This window comes from Triticum urartu, chromosome 1 (assembly GCF_003073215.2).
Source record: "Triticum urartu cultivar G1812 chromosome 1, Tu2.1, whole genome shotgun sequence".
Lineage (NCBI taxonomy): Eukaryota > Viridiplantae > Streptophyta > Magnoliopsida > Poales > Poaceae > Triticum > Triticum urartu.
The window spans coordinates 55,385,733-55,407,560 of NC_053022.1; the positions used below are offsets into that span (position 1 = coordinate 55,385,733).

The 21,828-nt window shown below is 42.0% G+C and overlaps 1 protein-coding gene and 1 pseudogene across 3 annotated transcripts; both read left to right on the forward strand.

Moving 5' to 3' along the window:
• The first annotated feature begins 1,118 nt into the window (after nucleotides 1-1,118).
• LOC125546799 lies at nucleotides 1,119-5,045 on the forward strand. Of its 3 annotated transcripts, none has more exons than XM_048710932.1 (2): nucleotides 1,119-2,391; nucleotides 2,498-5,045. In XM_048710932.1, exon 2 carries the CDS (start codon nucleotides 2,692-2,694, stop codon nucleotides 4,885-4,887), a length of 2,196 nt encoding a protein of 731 aa, XP_048566889.1. In that variant the 5' UTR covers nucleotides 1,119-2,391; nucleotides 2,498-2,691; the 3' UTR covers nucleotides 4,888-5,045. The 3 variants fall into 3 exon arrangements, with proteins under 3 accessions (XP_048566889.1, XP_048566895.1, XP_048566885.1); XM_048710938.1 differs by having other exon boundaries at nucleotides 2,501-5,045; XM_048710928.1 differs by having other exon boundaries at nucleotides 1,119-2,070; nucleotides 2,252-5,045.
• A 7,786-nt stretch (nucleotides 5,046-12,831) lies between these two features.
• Nucleotides 12,832-16,432, forward strand: LOC125532700 (annotated as a pseudogene).
• Nucleotides 16,433-21,828: the final 5,396 nt, after the last annotated feature.

The window sequence follows — 21,828 nt, forward strand, 5'->3', positions numbered from 1 at the left end:
GGCTTTCGACAGCATGCTGGCATCGACTTCACCGACACCTTTGCTCCGGTCGTCAAGCCCGGCACGATACGCACGGTTCTTCACCTTGCGGTCTCCTGTGCTTGGCCGGTGCACCAGATGGACGTCTCCAACGCCTTTCTCCATGGTCACCTCGAGGAGCAGGTCTTCTGCCAGTTTGTTGAGCCGGCGCTTCCCGACCACGCGTGCCTTCTTTCACGGTACTTGTACGGACTCAAGCAGGCTCCGCGCGCTTGGTACCAACGCATCACGGCGTTTCTCCACCAGCTTGGGTTCCGCTCTACCCGCTCGGATGCCTCGCTCTTCGTTTATCATCAGGGCCCTGACACGGGCTACTTGTTGCTCAATGTCGACGACATCATCCTGACGGCATGTACGACTGGTCTTCTCAGTCAGCTCACGGCTCGTCTTCGAAGCCGATGTGGATCCTCAACATGGTCTTGAGGTGGGAAGAGACGGCAAGGCCAAGCATGAATGGCCATTGAGAACAAGCTGTGCAGTTGGATCTAGAACCACCCGATACATTCGATCAACACCACTGTAAACAGTTGGATCTAAAATATTAAGAATTTGTATCATTTTATGTGCTAGAATTTGCACCAAATTTGCATCGATTTTTTTTAACCTGTTAAGTTTTGGGGTTCGGCTAGAAATGTTTTTTCTTCAGAGGAGCAAATACCCCCCTCTAATGTCATTCGGCCTTTTACTCCTCTAAAATTTAGTACTCCCTCCGTTTCTAGATATAACTCCTTTTAGAATTTTATTATAGACTACATATGTATGTATATAGATGTAGTTTAAAGCGTAGATTTTTCACTTATTTTACTCTCGTATGTAATTCATATTAAAGTCTCTAAAAAACTGTATTATATTAGAAAGTAGGGAGTACTTTGTCTATAGATGCCTTAATGAATGATTGTTCCGGATGCGCTTTCGTTGAATTGATTAAATTAATATAAATATCTCCAAATTCCGCACAGATAATAATAAATAATCAGTTTATTTTCTTTATGAAAGAAAAATAACACGATCTAGAAAGCCCTACAAAGCACAATTACCAAACCTTTTGTTTTTCGTATACTCTTCCTACATAAAGGAAGTTCCTCTCTAGAGAAAAAGGGATCTTTGCCGTCGCCGCCTCCGCCCGTCCGTCGCCGCCTCCTCTTGCGCTCGTGCCCGCCGGTGCACTTGCCTTCCAGCCCGCCTCCCTCCATCGAGATCCGCCCCTCATCGCCGTTAACGTTCAGAGCCGCTTGCCTCGTGCAGAGGTACGTCCCTCCCCCGTCCGCTTCCCTTCTCCGCCTTCCTCCCCTGTCCAACACCTCCGGTGCCGAGCCTAGCTTGGACGAACATCAACCGAAGCTGCAGAAGGGATCCTGATTGGATTGGTTTAAGGGGAAAAACAAGACCGATACACATCTACAAATTTTCAGAGGTGCCAAATCCCTAGCAGAGGTTCACGGTACCAGTAATGTAGATGTATGGGCGTTTTCGAGAGCTACTGTCCAGAATCGTGATGGCTTGGCTCATGGAGCTTAACTAATTAGATTGTAATGTTGGCAATCTAAAAAGACCAAGTCATTATAGTGTTTGGCACCCCTCTTGAAAAAAATTGCAATAGTTTTGCTCGTTGAAAGGATTAGAGTTCATCAGCCATGAATACTGTGATAACAAGCTTCAGTTTCAATGCTCTCTGTGCAAAAGGAATTGATATTTAAGGGATGTATCTATGTAGTGTGCTGCACAACTTCAGATTTGTACAAAGCTCTGAATTTGATTGCTGTGTCAACTAATTTACATTGTGCTGCAGAGCTACAACGACTATCTTTTGTGCTCTCTTGCTTGTTTGTTGCTATGTACATTGTTGCTTCAGAGCTACCACAAATATCATTGTTTCATGATTCTAGTATGCTAATATTCACATAACTTTTTTCATGGCTTTGTTTCATTTTCCTTGTTGAATATAGTGTATAGTTTTATCTATATTGCATCATCATTTTTCGGACTGAAGGAACTCTGAGACCGCTGGACGTGATTCGATCCCTCCTATTGGTAAGTAATTTTTCCATCTTCCCGTTCATTTCATCTTTTTTTGTTGACGAGCAACCAGATCTCGTTCTCTTGTCTTTTCTTCTTCTTATTACTAATAGAAGTCAGTTTCTGATGGAGTACTCTTTACTAATAGCAGTCGGTTTCCTTTTGTTATTTTTTCCATGTGTTGATTGCATCTCAGACCTCGACTGGGCGTTGAAGATGCATAGCAACAGGGCGAATTATATCACGCCTTGGGAGGTCAAGAAGAGGAGGAGGATGCACATGGCCAATGCACAAGATAGTTGCGGGGCCTCGATTCCGTATGAGATGATCATAGAGGTACTGCAGTGGCTCCCTGTCAAATCTGTCTTCCGCTTCCGGGCAGTTTGTCGCTCCTGGGCAAAGCTGCTCTCCTCTGATGAATTCAGCCGCCTCCATATGACAGCAGCTAAGGTTGCAAGGCGGCAGGCACCACCACCCAAGCTGCTATACATCTCACCTACCACCACATTCGACTCCACCGCGGTCTACTCGTGCCCCTTCTCGCCATCATCATCATCGGGCCGCCCCAGAGATCGTGGGGACCTACTGTTCACCATCGACGGTGCCCGTGGCAACTGTGTGGAAGTAGTGACGCCCATGCCGTGCCGCGGCCTCACCCTCCTCTACGACGCTATCGGCGCAGCTTTCTACATCTGCAACGCGGCAACACGAGCTGCTACGCGTCTGCCAGCTTCCACTGAGGAACGAGCAGCCAGGTCCGCTGCTGGGCTGGGGTTTGATGCCCAGACAGATGAGTACAAAGTGGTGAGGTTGATCAATAGGTTGTCTCATCAGCAGGACTTGGTGTGGTGTGAGATTTACACACCTGGAGGCCGCTCTGGGGATCGCTGGAGGCCGCCTGCCGGAGGAGTACCCTTGAGCTTGCATCAGTTTGTATATGCCGCTGTTACAAATGCGGAATTGAACAAATTACCTCCTGTGTTTGCCAACGGTTGCCTGCACTGGTTGATGAGACCCGCCTCTTTCACCACGACTCCGAGTGTTGCTGTCGTGTCCTTCTCGGTCACAGAGGAGACCTTCACATGTCTCCGGTCACCGCCCTTCTGGGTACCAGGAGCGCCGCCGATCAGGCATGGGTTGTCAGGAGAGCAACTAGTGGAGATGGATGACCAACTATGTTTGGTCCGAGATACTCGCAACACAATCCTTTATGCTAACGTTTTGGAGATCTGGAAACTGCCGGACTATAGCTCTGGTGACTGGTTACTGAGTCACCGGATCAATTTGTCGAGCCACCTGGCAAGAGATTTACGCGAATCACAAATTCTGAGAGTTATTGGATGTTTTGGGATCAATTCCAGCTCGCCAAGGAAGAAGATAGTCATCACTACTAGCAAGCACAAGATTTTCGACGAGTATCAGAAAATGGTTCACACGTATGACCCTAGGTCTGAAGCTCTAGAAACCATTCTTTCAATCATGGAGACACACTCAACTCCATATTATGGCCCCCCTAGTTCAAGGTTTAGTTTCATTCAAGATACCCTTGCTCCTGTGCATAAGACAGATGAAGAGATAGCCTTGTCATCTGACCTGGCTAAGGTGACTGGAGAGATCCTACTCCGCCTCCCAGCTAAAGCAGTGATACACTCCAAATTTGTGTGCAAGCAGTGGTTCAGATTGATTGAGAGTGACAACTTTATTCAGTCATACTTTCAGCATAAGAACATGGACAAAAGACCTAAGGTCATGCTTGTGGTCAAGGGCACTGGACAATTGGGCTTCAGTTTTGCTCCCTTGAATAAATGCCTCCAAGAAGCTCCTAGTAACAGTACATTACTTGATACAAAGGTGGTTTGCTCCAAGCCTTGCCATGGGCTGAACTTGGTAAGCACCGAGATGAACGACTATCTCTGCAACCCATGTACAGGTTTCCACAAGGGCTACTCGCTTGGGCCAAATTTTCTGCAGAGAATGCCTAAAGCAGAAGAGCATGCTTTCACAGTCGGCAATAAGAATATTGGCTTGACTTTTGACCCTTTGACTCAACAACATGTTTTCGTGGCAATCTTCTATCGCCAGAAGGACTTCAAATCTCGTCAATATGACCTGACATGCAGGTTACGCTTGTGTGACTCTCGGGATCGCCCCCAACCGAGCTCGGTACCGCCTCTGCCTGTGAATGACATGCCACCGGCTTATGTGGAAGGAATGCTGTACTGGATGAGTGAGCCAAGGTTGGGACAGAGCTGTGAATGGAACATTGTTTCTTTCAACCTTGCTACAAGAATTTTTGATGTCGTCGCATGCCCTTCTTGGTTTGCAAGATGGAATAGCAGAAACCGCTGTCGTGCATTTGTTGTTGAGCTCGTAGGACTATTATGTGCTGCTCTAGCAGATCCAATGGCTGAAAAATTAGATGTATGGAAGCTAGAGCATGGCCAATGGGGCAGAGCATTCACAATTCACCTGGAAGCATATCCTGACTATTCCCTTAAGACAAGTGTTGTCGTGCCATTAGCTCTTGATCCCGCTTACGGGAAGGTCCTGCTCAACACTGGGAGGAAAATAGGGCTGTATGATCCAATAAATCAGACAATTCGAAGTTTGTATTCACTTGATCAGGTGCTGGTTGCCAGAAGTACTAGTCCACACCACAAGTTTCTTGATACGCCTTCAACTTCATCAGGGAATAGTTCGACATGCTCCAAAGAAGACTCAGCGGCGGAGATGAATAGTATGGACTCTAAAATGATTCCTTCTGTTCCAATGTTATATGAGGAGAGCTTGGCATCTTACACCCGTGTGGCCAAGAAACAATTGTTGTGGTGATGCATTTTTAAGGCACCTACCTTCTTTATATGAAACATCTATTTGTGATATCTTGCCTGCATGTTTGACAACTGAAACACCAAGCTTTGGTAATGTAATAGTATTAAACATTTTTTATTGTGAGTATATCATTTCGCTTTCTAAATATATTGACGTGTTCCAAATGTTTATGTTATCTGCACAAATAAGGGGGTAATCATATCTGTTATCTTTGTATTACGAATACTTCTGACAATGTTTTGTTATGTTTGTTGCTTGCCTGGTCTGCTCTTTTGCTTTACGTGGGAGGTGCCATGTTCAGTTTCTCATTGCTCCAACAAATGCTACTACTTTTTATCTGAAGCTTGTTAAATATGATGTGCGAGCTGTAAGACCCGTGCTCTCTTTTTCTCTTATCTGTAGAAGTGTTAGAGATTTAAAGATAGCGCCCAATTTTTCAGAAAACGGTTCGGCAGATCCAATGGCTCGCTCCGTTTCATCTTCAAGTGATTACGCTCGACGGCCTGGATTTACCTTACACTATCTACCATTTGTAATTTACTCCAGTACTGTTTAAGCTCTTACTGCGAACTAAGGCTTGAGAGAGATAGAACACTAGTAAAATCGTGTGACATTCATGTCTGAATTATGTGTTGTTCTCCTGTAATTGAGCTCCGATCTGACACGATGCACCAAGTTGACAGCATACAGACATACAGTAACCATAGTTTTATGTTATAGAGTACTCCCTGAGTGCACGTGCATTGCAACAGAGTATAGTTAGGTTGGTTCCGTCGTCGTAGTTAGTTTGTCGAAAATAGCAAACAATTGACCCACTGTTATCAGTTTATTTTCTGAAAACACAGGTGGTGAATAGTGTCGCGCTCCCCTTGCGCACCCAGAGCACCACCAGCCGCCACATCTGATCAGGACCTTCCTCGTTGTTTTACGTCCATTTTTCTTAAACCTAAAGAAGACCACATGGTTTTGATCAACTTGGCCATCATAGAACCAAATATCTCCACCAATCCAATCTGTTACAGGAGCAAGGAACATATACTAAGGGTTTCCTTCTGTAAGCTGTAACCCACCATATAGGAACTGAACTAATCTAAAAAAGAGCAATTAAACCCCTTGCCAAACTTATGACATGTAACCCATATATTTCTGAAGAAACGTAGTGTTGACATTGTTGACAGTAGGAAAAACAACGGTCTTGATATCAGGTACCAGGGAGCTCGTCCTAGACTGGAACTTTCCATATTCTATGACGAGGTGGCACCAATTTGACAGAGCAACATTTCCCAGATTCAAGACTAATGGATAGCATCGAGGGCTTGCGCTTAGGCTAGTTGTTGGACACAAAAATGTGCCTATGGCCACAATAAGCCAAGCATGTAGGAATTTGTCATCCACAACTCCTTTCATTGCCTTAATCATCTTGCACCATGTGTTAATCTCGGTTGTTCCCCCTTCTATTCCATACTATCAGAACTGATGAACTCTATTGCTTCTTTCTCCACTTCATAGACAACTTTGTATCCCCGTTTGGAAGCCCGGACATTCTATGCACACTTTTCCTGTCGACCGGCATTGGCCCCCTCTCGCTGACAACAATTTTCGAGCGCTGGTCATCAAAGCACCTCACAACCACTTGCTTCGGCATGTTGGCATCTATGAACACTTAACTTCAGTAGTCCTCTGAATCCTACACTTATGATCCTTTCTCGCTGCTTGAGGTTCAAGCCAATGAATAAAAATTGGGTCATTTGAATTGATCATATAAGATAATGAATAAAAATTGGGTCATTAGACGGATGCCGAGAAAGAACTTGCTCTCAAATGAAGCATTTTGGCCTACTCGGACACCCTACGTTGAAGATGGTGTTTTTTTGGACATTCTTGAAATGAACCTAACTTTTGCCGGCAGATGGGCATGCCCATGCTAGGCATCCATGTCAGGTTTCAAAGAAAAATTTATTTATAAAAACATAATGTAAATAGATACTTATTTTTTTAGTTTTAACATAACTAATAAAATACAATGGGATAAAATCATAATTTAAGATTCTTAAAAACATTTAAAAATATTAGAATGAAAAAAGAATAGAAAAATTAAAATTTAAAACAATTACTTAAAACTATTTTGGTATTCCAAACAATATTCCAAAATTTTGAACAAGTTTCAAAAAGAACAATAAAGTTCAAAAGGGAGAAAAATGAATTAGGGAAAAAAAGAAGAAAAGGGAAAAATAGAAAGAAAAAAACGCTTAGGCCATGGCCCAACAAGGCAAAGGCATCGCTCCCATCGGGCGCCTGTTGGACCGGCCTAACCGCTCGCGGATTTGAAAAAAAAAATCATCAAACGAAAAATGTTCCCAGACATGAAAATTTTTGGAGATTTTCAAAAAAGTTTAGTAATTTGTTTTTGCAGAAAAACCATTCCTGGTTTTGGGAACCTCAGCTTCACAGCCGGGTTTTTTTTTTCGGTTTTGAGGTTTCTGGACGTGATTTTCTCTTTTTCTTTTTATCTTCTTCTTTTTCTCTCTTTTTTTGTTTTCTATGGATTTTTTCCTTTTTCTGTTTATTTTTTCTATTTTTCATATATTCAAAAATTTGGAAATTTTTTTCAGAATTTCGAATTATTTTTTTCATTTTTAAAAAATTGATCATATTTTCAAAAAATATCTAAAATGTCTAATTTTTCATATTTATGAATCAATGTTCAAAACATTCAGAAAATATTCAGAATCTCCAAGTTTTGCTCAGGTTCAATTTTTGTTCATACTTCTTAATCAAAGTGGGTACGATTTGCCAAAGATCCATATTGTCCTTTATACGACTTCTATCCTCTATGAATGAGTCAACAAGAAAGAAAAGATGCATAGATGACCTGAAGAAAAAAAATCATAAAACTACTGACACATCATCTCGTGTGCTTAACGGGAGAAACAAAAGAGAGGATATGACTAGCCTGTGGGCGCACAACACATGATTTAGATTTGCGTCTCATGCGGCAGATGTCCCAGACATTTCCTCACGGCCACATTGCTTCTAGGCATCACTTTCTTGCTGTTGGGGCATGCGTCCAAGTTTCTGCGACTCTGGACCTAATTGGCCATTCTTCTCATCAAGAGTGCGATGATTTCTTTGCACCACACATTCCTATAAGGATGTAGCATGTTAGCACGGGATGGGAAAAAGGCTGGTCAGACTTTCTAAAGGAAAAACCAGTAGTATTCGATCTTTATTTAAACCTTGAATTCAAAAAAAAGTTCAGGAAATTAAATAAAATCTAATTTTTAATTTATAAGGATGCAGCATGTTAGCATGGGATGGGAGAAAAGGCTGGTTAGACTTTATAAAGGAAAAACCAACAGTACATTCGATCTTTATTTAAACCTTGAATTCAAAAAAACGTTCAGGAAAGTAAATAAAATCTCTTTTTTTTAATTTATAAGGATGTAGCATGCTAGCACGGGATAAGGCTGGTTAGACTTTATAAAGGAAAAACTAACAGCACATTCGATCTTCATTTAAACCTTGAATTCAAAAAAAAGTTCAAGAAATTAAATAAAATCCCATTTTTTCAAAAAATATTCACGAATAACTTTTTTATGAATTTTCAAAGGTTCAATAATTAAAAAATCCTTCAATAATTAGAAAATCTTCACGTGTTTAAACATTCACGAATTTTAAAATTTTCATAAATTTAAAAAGATCAAAGTTTAATTCATCAATTTTAAAAGAATTTAACGAATTTTCAAAAAATAAAAGGGGAAGAGAATAAAAAATTACAGGAAAATAAAAAGGGGAAATATAAAATATGTAAACTAGCAGAAAAGGGAAAGAAAGAAGATACATGGGTGAAAGGGAATTCCCTATTTGCTGCTCGCTGCGTCAAACTGTCGACACAGCGCACAGGCGAACCACCCTATCGCTCATTCATGAGCCGGCCCTTTATTTTTACATACGAGCATTCCGGTTTTGGGAATCTTCTGAAAGGTTCCCAAAACCGGTCATGAACCTTACAGAAGGTTCCTGAACAGGCTTTTCTTTTGGTTTCTGGTTCTTTATTTTTTTTTCTATTTCTATTTATTTTCTTTTTCAATATTTCATTTTCATTTCATTTTGTTTCATTTTTCTTCTCGATTCATCATTTAATTTTCACAAAATTGCAAATTAGATAAATCACAATTGAAAATTGTTCACGAATTTGAAAGAAATGTTCTACTTTTCAAATAGTGTTCATATTTTTTTATAAATGATCAAAAATTGGAAAATGTTTGCGTTTCCACAATAGCAAATTTGTGTAAATGTTTGAAAATTTAAAATAATGTTATAGTTTTAAAAAATTCATATATTTTAAAAATTGTTCATGTTTTCAGGAAAATGTTTTAAACTTAAAAAAAGTATGTCTTTTTTAAAATGTCCGTGCTTTTGAAAAATAATGTTAGCAATTTTGCATAAATGTTTTGTTTACAAAAAATATTCGTAAACTTTGGAAAAGCTTCGTAAATTTAACAAACGTTCATAAATTTGAAAAATAGTATGTCACTTTAAAAAATGCTCGCAATTTTCCAAAAATATTTGTGTTCTCAAAAAGTGTTCGTAAAATTCAGAAAAATATGTATTTTGCAAAAAAAAGGCTAACATTTTTTAAAGAATCTTTGCATTTTATAAAAAAACATTCAAATATTTGGAAAACATTTCGAATTTGAAAAATGTTCGTGTCTTTCAGAAACCCATTTCACAATATAAATAATATTCATGTTTTCGAAAAAGTTCTTAAAAAAAGCATTAACTACAGTATCCACGTACTATTCACTACCATGCCCGGGCCGGTCGCTGCAATATCGTTTTTATTTGGTACAACACGTCGTTCGGGTTGATTGTTCTTAAAAGTCAGTACTACTAGTGAGTGTGTCACCAAAGCTGATTCGGTCTAGTGGCTAGCAACACATGAACGACTACGGGACGTCCTTTGTTCGAGTCCGAGTAACCGCTTGAGCCACAAGCACTCACTGTTGGGCCAGCCCAGGGAGGAGCCCCCCCCCCCCCCCCCCTTGTGCGTTTGGTCGGCATATGTCGCATGCAACATATAGGAGGTCCCGGACGAAAGAACCTTTTAGGATGTTCCTAAAATCGGAAAATCCACAGTTTTGAGTTGTACATGAGCCGTCCCGTTATGAGAAGATAAGCGCGAAGGTTCAAGTTTGGTACAATAAGTACTGTAGTTGTGTCTTTATCTCACCTTTAGTTCTTTTTATAACTATCTCACCTTTAGTGGGATGAAAGAACAATTTGACCAAAAGGAACGCCCTAAATTAGCCTGCCAAAGCAGGAGAAGCACCCTCCCACTCGCTAGCTCATGTCTATAACGTATGTTCTCTTCTGCAGGGTTACTTTTTGTTTTTTTACTTGCTTTTATTTATATTTATGAAATGGGACATTTTTTACTTACATTGTGAAAAACTTTCATCTTGTAATTTTAAAAAGTACATGTAGTATAACAGAATTATTCACGTGATTTTCAGAAAATGTTCGTACCATTCAAAAGAATGTTCATGAAATATGAATAATGTTCACACATTGAAAAAATGATGTTAATGAGATTTTTCGCAAAATTCGTGAACATTTAAAATTTTGTTCCTGTAGATTCTAAAAAAATGTCCGTGCCATTAAAAAATCATGACATTGAAAAATGTGCATTCATTCCAAATATGCTTCACGACTTTTGAAGAAATATGCATGAAATGTTAAAAAAATTCCACATGGTTTTTGAAAAAAATTACATAACGTATAAAAAGGTTTCTGCATTTGAGTAAATATTCATAAACACAAGAAATGTCTGCACACTTTACAAAAATGTTCATGGCATTTTTTAAAATTTCAACATGTATTTAAAAATATTCATTGTGTACGAAAATATGTTCGATGTAGATATCACAAACGTTCAATATGTATGTCGGATAAATGTTTAACATGTATCGGAAAAATGCTCAACTTGTAAGCAAAAGTAATTCAGCGTATATTTGAAGAATGAAGAGAAAAACAAACAGTTGAAAAGAACTCAAAAATAAATAAATAACAGTAGAGAAAACATACAGAAGAACAGAAAGAAAAAAAATCACGCGAAAGCTTTTAAAACCAATCCGCACTGGTACATAGAAGTTACCCAAAATTGCTCCTGGAAGTGCCTGGCAAGACAAGTGTACGTCTAGCAATACGCGAAACATAGGGTCAGTTTGGTTGGAGACCTGGAGATTGTGCCTGGCAAAAAGCATTGCCTGGATGGAGCCTGAGATGATGGGCCTTTTCTGTCTGGCCAGGTGTGCCTGGGCAAGGTCTGTTTGGTTTGTTCCCGGGTTGCTATCCTGTCATCTAGTATTTTAAAGGCTGTTTACACAGTGGGCCATACTGCCCATCACTCATTATTAGAGCCAGGCGCAAGCACTGGGACGCCTGGGGCCAGGCTAAGCATGTTGCCTGGATCAAATGTTTTCTCTTCTTTTATTTTTTGAGCCGAACAGGCTAATCACCCTGCTACCGGCTGCCAGGCCAGGCAAATGTTTTATTTCCCTGGACACCAACCAAACAAGTGTCAGGCAGTTCCCAGGAGAGTTCCAGGCCAAGCGTCTAGCGGCGTGGACGCGATCCAAACTGGCTCATAGGTCTCGTGGACTATCCCATCCAACGCTATAGGGAGGATACCTCCTATGTGACACTTGTAGTGTCAAACTGTCAAGGTTTAGCCAGAGCCCTGCCGGTGGGCTTTGTAGGTCTCTGGCCCAAGACTATTTATATGCTTATGTTTCCAGTTCGGCTTCAAACAGTTCAAGAAGGATGATAATACTGATAAAGTAAATTGGCAGGAACAACAGAAAAATATGTTTCTTCCAAATTTGTACTACTCCGTCCCATAATGTAAGACGTTTTTCGTTTTTGCAAGCTAATATAGCTTGCAAAAATGTCCTACATTATGGGACGAAGGGAGTACTACATAAAAACAGGAAAAAAATTGATACATTTTTTAACAATTATGAACATTTTTTAAAAACTATATTTTTCTTAATGTTTTTAAACACAAAAGGTTTCTCGTATATTTTTAAAATACCACCTCCATAACTAAATATAAGACACTTTTGCATTCAAATTCTGCTTCCAAAACATCTTAGATTTAGTTACAGAGGTAGTACTTTTCTTTGGAAAAATGATATTTTCTTTACAAAAGTTGAACACAAAATAGAATAATATAGTATCTTTAAAAGGACATAAAGAAATAAATAAAAATGGACCGGAACCTCGTAGAAGATACGCAAAATGAGTAAAAAAAACTGTACATAAACGGTTTGGAAAACCCGGATGTTTAATATGTAACTTAGCTCATTTGAGCGCTCTCTTCATTTTTTTTTCTATGCGAAAGACTAACTATTTGATGCACAATGGGTAAAATAGTATTTGCCAATGCTTGTTTTACGGTTCAGTAGGAGTTCTATTCTGCAAGAATAGGGTTACAATCCAGAGGCGAGATTTCCTCTATACATGGGGTCCTCCATGCAACCACACAACGTGGCACATTCAGTACAACTACACCTTTATAGGCAATCTGCAACCCTGTTTTGATCTCTATTATTTCTTTGAGAAATAAACTCTCGATCAACTATCAAAGACTTAATTAATCTCATATTGTCCATAAGCGGAATGATCCAAGCTATTACCGAAAAGAGTGGATAGGGCCGTCGTCGATTCCGGCTGCAGGATTATAGGCCCGTCAAAATGTTGTATGGCTTGCGGCACACCAATCATTATCACATGTATCTCTGCTTTGATAGCTTCGTTGCAATTGAATAGATACGGGTACGCTATAAAAAATTATTGAGACATTATGCTTCGGAAGCACCATTCCAGTCGTTGCCGAGCCATAAGCTTCCAGAAATGTATCGTTTGACAGAGAGAGCGGCGATGTTGGCCGGCGGAGCCAACCAACTATGGGTGGCTTTGGTCTTCTATTGTTTTTCAACATCCCATGAGCATTGCAATGGTATCTTGCCTTGATTATTTCTTTTGTTGGTAATCTTCTTTATGCACAAATGGAATCGAAGTAGCTTTGTAGGAAGATTTTTCTGAACTTTACTAAAACATGAATATTTAATTTTGTCAGGAACCTAATTTTGTAAAAGAAATGGGGAAAATAAAAAAAATTACAAAAATATAAAAAGAGAATAACGAGAAAAGAAAAAATGCAGAAAAGAAAGAATTAACTGATGATGGAAACATATTTATTCCTCTCTTTTTTAACTGGAGAAGGGCAGAAGTAGGAGAAGTAGGCCGGCCCATAAGGTGCAACAGGCCTTGGCGGTTTCGTTAGCGTAAGGGAACACAATTCGGAGAGTATCGACAAATAAATATTCACACTCGCTCTCCGAGCACTGTTTCTTCCCCGGTTGGGAAAAAACGAGTCTTTTCCTGCGACTCGCCGCCCCGCGCCGCGCCGCCGCCGAGGGGACGCCAAGCCTCCGGCTGGAGGAACTCTGAGCCCGCAGGACGATTCGACCCCGCCTTCCCATCGGTAAGGGCCTATCTTTTCATCTTCTTTGTTGGTCGACTAAAGACCAGATCCCCTTTCGCCCCAGTAGTTTCACCCTAGACTAGATCCGAGCTGTTTGATTCCATCAGTTGAATGAGATAGATAATACTGATAGCAGTGGTTTTCTTGCTGTGATTTTCCCCATGTGTTGATTGCATCTCAGACCTCGATTTTTTTTTTCTAGGGCATCTCAGACCTCGATTGGGCGCTGAAGTTGCGTAGGAGCAGGGGGGAGGATATCATGCCGAGGGAGGTCAGTGAGAGCAGGAGGAGGAGGTGGAGGAGGAGGGAACACATGGCCACCGCAAGAGATGATTGCGGGGCATCGCTTCCGTACGAGATGATTATAGAGGTTCTGCAGTGGCTCCCAGTCAAATCCGTCTTCCGCTTCAAGGCAGTGTGCCGCTCCTGGGCTGCGCTGCTGTCCTCGGATGAATTCCGCCGTCTCCACATGGCAGCAGCCAAGGCTGCAAAGCGGCGGGCACCACCACCCAAGCTGCTATACATCTCGCCGACCGCCACATTCGACTCCACCGCGGTCTACTCGTGCTCCTTCTCACCATCATCATCGTTGGGCCGCCCCAGAGATCACGGGGACCTACTGTTCACCATCGACGGTGCCCGCGGCAACTATGTGGAGGTAGTGACGCCCGCGCCGTGCAATGGCCTCACCCTTCTCTACGATGCTCTCGACACAGCCTACTACATCTGCAATGCGGCCACACGGGCAGCCACGCGTCTTCCGCCTTCTACTGACGTAGCATGTGACTCCAGTGCTGGGCTGGGGTTTGATGCTCGCACAGACGAGCACAAGGTGGTGAGGTTGATCAATGGGATGTTGAATCCGAAGGACTTGGACCCGGTGAGGTGCGAGGTGTACACGCCTAGAGGCTCCTATGTGGATTGCCGCTGGAGGCCGGCTGCCAGAGGAGTACCCTCCAGTTTGCATAAATTTGTACATGCCGCTGTTATTAATGCGTCATGCAACAAATTATCTCCTGTGTTTGCCAATGGTTGCCTCCACTGGTTGATGACACCTGCCTCTTTCATCACAACCCCAAGTGTTGCCATCGTGTCCTTTTCGGTCGCAGAGGAGACCTTCACATGTCTCCAGTCACCGCCCTTCTGGGTACCAGGAGCGCCGCCAACCTCCAGGAATTGGTCATCAGGAGAGCAACTATTGGAGATGGATGACCAACTATGTTTGGTTCGCAACAGAATGCCTCATGGTAGCAACACTTTGGAGATCTGGAAACTGCTGGACTATAGCTCTGGTGACTGGTTGCTGAATCATCGAATTAGTTTGTCAGGGCACTTGGCAAGAGATTTGCGTCAGTCACAAATTCTGAGAGTTATTGGATCTTTTGGCAGTTATAGGTCGTCAAGGAAGAAGATAATCATTACTACTAGCATGCACAAGATTTTCAACAAATATCAGAAAATGGTTCACACCTATGATCCTAGGTCTGAGGCTCTGGAAACCATTCTTTCAATCACGGAGACACACTCAACTCCACAATATGGGTGCCTAGTTCAAGATTCAGTTTCATTCAAGAGACCCTTGCTCCCGTGCATACAACAGATGAAGAGATAGCCTTGTCATCTGACCTGGCTAAGGCGACTAGAGAGATCCTACTCCGCCTCCCAGCTAAATCAGCCACACAGTCCAAATTTGTCTGCAAGCAGTGGTTCAGATTGATTGAGAGTAAAAACTTCATTCAGTCATATTTTCAGCATAAGAACATAGACAGAAAGCCTAAAGTCATGCTTGTGGTCAAGAGCACTGGACGGTTGGGCTTCAGTTTTGCTCCATTGAATAAATGCCTCCAAGAAGCTCCTAGTCACAGTACATTGCTTGATACAAAGGTGGTTTGCTCCAAGCCTTGCCATGGGCTGAACTTGGTAAGCACCGAGACAAAGGACTATCTCTGCAATCCATGTACAGGTTTCCATAGAGGCTTCTCTAACCTGGGGCCAAATTTGCACCTACGCTCGAGAATGCCTAAAATAGAAGAGCATGCTTTTACAGTCGGCAATAAAAATGTTGGCTTGACTTTCAACAGTTTGACTCGTGAACATGTTATTGTGGAAATCTTCTATCACCGGAAGGACTTTGAATCTCGTTAGTATGACATGTCATGCACGTTACACTGGTGTAACACTGCGAATGCTGCCCAAGAGCACTCAGTACCACCTCTGCCTGTGAATGACATGCCACCGGCCTATGTTAAAGGAATGCTGTACTGGATGAATGAACCAAGGTTGGGTCAGAGCTGCGAATGGGCCATTGTCTCTTTCAACCTTGCTGCAAGTACTTTCGATGTCGTCCCATGCCCTTCGTGGTTTGCAAGATGGAGTAGCAGAAACCGCTGTCGTGCATTTGTTGTTGAGCTTGAGGGAGTGTTATGTGCTGTTCTGGCAGACCCAGTTGCAGAAAAATTAGATGTATGGAAGCTAGAGCATGACCGATGGGACAGAGCATACACAATTCACCTAGAAGCATCTCCTGGCTATTCCCTCAAGACATGTGTTGTGGTGCCATTAGCTGTTGATCCCGATCATGGGAAGATCCTGCTCAACACTGTTAGGAAAATAGGTCTATATGATCCAGTGGAGCAAACAATTGAAAATCTCTATTCACTTGATCAGGTGCCAGTTGCCAGTAGTGCACACCTTAAGTTTCTTGACATGCCTTCAACTTCATCAGGGGATAGTTTGACATGCTCCAAAGAAGAGTCAGTGGCGGAGATGAATAGAATGGACTCTAAATTGATTACTTCTGTTCCTATGTTATATGAGGAGAGCCTGGCATGTTATTCATTTGTGCGCAAAGCAAACTGCTTGTGGTGAGACATTTTCAAAGCACCCACGCTACCTTTTTATATAAAATATTTATGTGTAATATCGTGCCTGCATGTTTGGCAAACTGAAACACCCAAGGTTTGATAATGTAATAGTATGAGACCTTTTTATTGACTGCCTGATGTTCCTTTTACTGTGAAGAACTCCCTCTGTAAACTTCTATAAGAAGTTTTGGGTTACTACTTCAGTGATCTAAAATGTCTTATATAAGTTTGGATTATTATCATTTTGCTTTCAAAATATAATGATCAATGTGTTGCTAATGTTTATTATCTGCATGAATAAGAGGATGAGGATAAGTTTTATTCGGCCATGTATTGGAAATATATTCTGTCAATATCTGTATGTTGTTTGCCGTGTTCAGTTGTCAGTGCACTTACAAAATACCAGTGTTTATTTGTTAACTGCATTGAGTATTTAGTTTGTGCTGGTTCTGAATAGAGAACAGATCTGAAGCTTGTTAGAGATGATGTACGAGCACCAGTTTGACAGCATACAAATTACCCATAGTTTTTTTTATGATAAATCACCAGAGTGCCCGTGCATTGCAACAGATTGCAGTGAGGTTGCTGCTGTCGTCATTGTTTTTTAATGTCGAAAAATGCAGACAATTGGCACCACCATTATCAGTTTATATAGGTGAAAATACGATGGGTGAAGACATTAAATAAATAAGAAATGATTCCCTTCAACCAGCGGATCCTCCTCGCTCACCGACGGCATCCCTCGCGGGACCCGTCACCACGGGAGGGGCAGATGTGTGTCCGATCCCGCTCCAGCCGGCACCGCCCCTTTTCGCCGAAGCTCCCTCCGGCCGCCGCTCTCCTGTGACACGACAGTAGGAATGTATCGATGCACCCGCACTTGTGGTGCTATCGGTGCACTGGATGCCATAGAGCATTTAAAAAAATCTGAGAAAATCTACGACATTAACACAACATTAATGTATTATGCCACAAAATTTCGTATCAAAATTTTAAGCATTTCTTGAGATACAAAATTGACAAATTTGACATCAGTGTGATAACGAGCCAAATCTAAAGCTCATGTCATGTTATGTACTATTCAGTATTGAATGTGTCATTTTTGTTTTTTTGAGTTTTGACTTGAAATCTTGTGACAACATACATTGATGTTGTGTGAATGTGCTATTTTTTCAGAATTTTTTAAACATTTTAAAAGCGCAACATGAGTTCGGTGCACCGGTAGCACTACAAGCTCCGGTGCACTAGATATTTTCCCCACGATAGCCTCCTTCCTCTTCCATCCCTTCCTCTTACCCTCCCGTCCGCCTCTCCTTGGCCTCCCGTCTTCTCCAGTTCATCTTTCATTGAAAAAAAAATTCCAAAATTCCGCAATATCGTTCATGTTGCAAAAATCCTCCAGCAACATATATGTTGCAAACAAAAAGATTGGACGAAAACAAAAAATTCTGCAACATCACCTTTGTTGCAAAAGTCCTCCTGTAACAACATCTATGTTGCAAAAAATGGTGAAGACGAAAAGAAAAAAATTCTGCAACACCACCTCTATTGTAAATGTTTCTGCAACAAGATGTCAGTTACAAAACAACATAGTCTAACACTTCGTTGGTTTCGCAACAAAGCAGCTATTACAGAGTGACCTGCGCAACCTCTACCTTGTTGCAATTCACGACGCCCACCTCAGGGAAGATACAACAACTATTTGTGGCTCAATCCAATGATGAAGGAGGCGGCCGATGTTTCCAATTCATCCACCGGTGGACCCGTAGCAGCCCCCAATACATAAATAGTATATTAATAATGGTTGTCACTTGCCAGTTTTACTAAATTACCAAATATTATAATAACATTATGACATTTCATGTAGTTCAATTTTTTTTTGACATTTCAAGTTGCTGATTAATATTCGTGTTCATATGTTGATTGTTTTTCATGTGTCTGTGATATTATTATTACAAAAAAAGTAAGGGACAGTTCACAATGCATTGGTTGCCGTCGATCCGCTTCCCTAGTTGACTTCACGGTCTCGTGTTGTTTTGGTACGCAGCATTCACGTAGGGCACAAAAATTTCTGTTTTGCTAAAGCACATCTAGATGTGCCATAAATATTACACACCTAAGTCCCATGTCATTGATCTTACGTCGAGATTTGTGTGGGTATTTTCTTTTTATTTTTCTTTTCCTTTTTATGCTTGATTCACTCAAATGTGCAATAACTAGAGCACATCTAGATGCACCCTAAACACACCCCAAAAAGTATTCAGCAGGATTCAAACCCCTGAGTCAGACACCGTAATCCTTTTCTCCCTTTTCTGCTTTTTTCTGGTACCTATTCCCTCTGTTTTCATTTACTTCGCATATTAGATTTATCTCGTGTCAAACTTTCTAAACTTTGATCAAATTTATACCAAAAAAATAGCATCCACAATACCAAGTCAATACCATTAGAATCATCATTCAATATATTTGTATACCATATATACTTTTTATTTTAAAAACCTAGATTGTTTTCAATAAACTAGGTCTGACTTAGGTCAAAACTAATATGCATAGTAAATAAAAACAAAGGGAGTACAACGAGCCTCAAGCCGAGATACCTCTCCTCCCATGTTCTTTCTCTCCAGCTACAAAGATTCATTGGAGAAAAAAAGGAACCCCCCGGGTCTTCTGAGACGGGCGACTCAGGAGGCCCTCGATCCACCTTTTCTGGGAGTTGTCGTCGTGCACCCTCTCTCGCCATCGTCGGCCTTACATGCGTGGCTGACAGTCTGACGCGGCAATGTGGCTACATTCCCGTAGTGTTGGAGTATAATGCAATGGAGGCCAAAAGCAGTGAAGGAGGAAAGTGCAGCGGTGGCAAAATTTCGTGTTTTGACTTTTTTAAAAAATTAATCAAGATCTAACCCTACTTTGTAAAAATTTCGACATCTGACCCTTTTTTCTACCGTCTCCAACGGTAGACTAAAAGCAGACTACATTGATCAACACTAGGCCTACCGCCATAGTTGACCGCGGTAGCCCTGGCTACCTTACTGCCAGACTTGGTGGCGGTAGCCTCCAAGCCACTATTCCGGCCAATCTTTTATTTTATTTCTGGTCGTGCATGCATGCAAGTGTGGCTGCATCGATTTAGGTAACCTTTCTGCCACTCTTTAAGCACTCTAGTGATTTGCAAGGCCCGCTGAACCGTGACATACTTAGCAGAAGTATATCTCACCTTGGCATATTGCATGATATCTTCTCTAGCGTAGCACGTGTGAGAACTGAAGGCATATACGCATGAATCATTCTACGTGGTTTATACAGGTCTTTGATAATTTTGCTGGAACTAAACAAGCGTGTCGTATATTTGTTTGGAAAGACTATAATATAACTTATTATTGATAATAGAAATCACCAGAAATTTGTTTCTAAGTGAAAAATATTTATTTATGTTTACTTATTTATTTCTTAGTGAAAAATATTTTTTCAAACGAAAATAAGCAGGAGACTTGTGGATAAACGTGGAAGCCGGGAATCGGCTGTGTGGCAGATGCACGCGGCGACTCTGGCAGCACCATCCGAGTAAACACTGATGAGGCCGTGCTGGCCGCGGCCACTGGGCGCTGACGAGCCCGTGATGGCCAGGGTTCAACCCTAGGTAGATCAGGGCCTCCCTCATTGCCGCGGCGACTCGGGCATTTTGTTTTCTCCTGCTGTGCGGCGGCGAAGAGGGCGGCGACGGTCGCCGCTTCGTCCCTTGCCTCCTGCGCGTGCCTTCGGTACTTCCTCTTCGCCGACTGCACGACCACTCCTCGGGCGTCAACTTTTTCTTCTTGGGCGGACGCGGTCTTGCGGGGCGCGCAGGGCTTGCCTTTCGCAGAGGTGATGAGGTCGGACGAGGCGAGGGAGGCGAGGCCGGCGGCGGCATCGAGGGTCGACGCGTCGTTGTCCATGGCCAGGAGCACGAGCGGGCGGGAGGGTTTTGCGAAAATGGAGAGAAATGATGGTCGCTGTGTCACCGACTGACGGGCCAGAGGGAGAATTTGTTTACTGTCCGCGCCGACACAAATGAGACTCAAATTTAGGCTGGGAATGAATCGGCAAGCGGACGAAAAGCGGACATGCGTCGGTTTGGGTCGGCGCGCTGTGCCGATTTTTCTGTCCGCAGTGACCCAAACGGACATGTGCCAACGAAATGGGTCGGCGTATTGGAGTTGCTCGTAGCAATTGTGATTGTATCATGCATGTTTAAAAGGAATCATTGGCGTGTGCTGCAATTCACAAGATCGTGGGTCCATATTAAGCTATGTAGTATGCACATGCATGTGTATATAGATACCTACCCGCTCGAAACTTCCCAGGATACCTTCTTACTTTGCTCTCGATATTTTCTTAAGTTTCAATTCGAGAGTTACTTCCGCCACCTTCCCCGATGCTATCAACCAAATAGTCAACCTTGCAGAGGTCCGTTCTCCTGGAATACCCATCCTTTATACTTTCGTAATTACGATGGAGTTCTCGAAGAAAGGATGCCGACTTCATCATGATGACCTGAAGCAGAGAAATGAAGACATCAATGCAATGGATCGACCTCTTCGAGAAGAGCAATCAAGACCAAGAAGATTCGTTAGAATTGCGTAACCAAATCTTCGCCCTTACCCCACCTCTTAAATCTCGGGACAAGATTTCTTGTAGTGGAGTAGATTTGTAACACCCCGAGAATCAAGCTACAGTGATCTTCCCTTAATATGCGATGGCATCATTTTTTTTACTTAAAATACAATTAAATAATTAATTAACTCAAATTTAAATTCTCAATAGAAGTGTTGAAAAATATTTCTTCAGATGTTAAAATAAAAGTGTTCATAATTTCACAAATACCTGCTAAGTAATTTTCATGAAGAATCTACCATGTTTTGAATTAGCAAAATGCCCCTAACCTAATTAAAACAATGCCAACAACTTTAATTTTGGCCAATTTAATTTAACCAAAAACTCATACTTTTCAAAATAATATTGAAACTTGTTTGGCTAGGTAAAGCCATTTCCTAATATTTATGAGCCAACTTTCATCTTCAACTAAAGTCATTTGGTACAAATTTAAGATGTAAAAGTGTAGCTAAATTAGAAAAGAGGTTAGGAAATAGAAAAATAGAAAGAAACCCCATGGCCACTTGTGGCCTGCTGCTACAGGAACCGGCCCAAGCCCACCACGACCTTCTCCTTCTTCTTCTGTACAGAGGAGGCAACTTCCTGGTGCAGCACACTCTCGGCCGTCCACGTGTCGATCATCCGCTCGTCCTGGAGATGCATAAGAGCCCTCCCGACCCCGTTGACGAACCCTAACCGCTTCATACCTCTCCATCGCCTCTCTCTCTCTCTCTCTCTCTCTCTCTCTCTCTCTCTCTCTCTCTCTCGATTTGAACTCGTGCTCGAGCACATCGTCGATGCAACACCATGGAGCACGCGACCACTAGCCTCCCCTCGTCGCGTGAAGATGTCCGGGAGCTCCGTCGTGGTCGACTCCATCACCACACCGAAGGG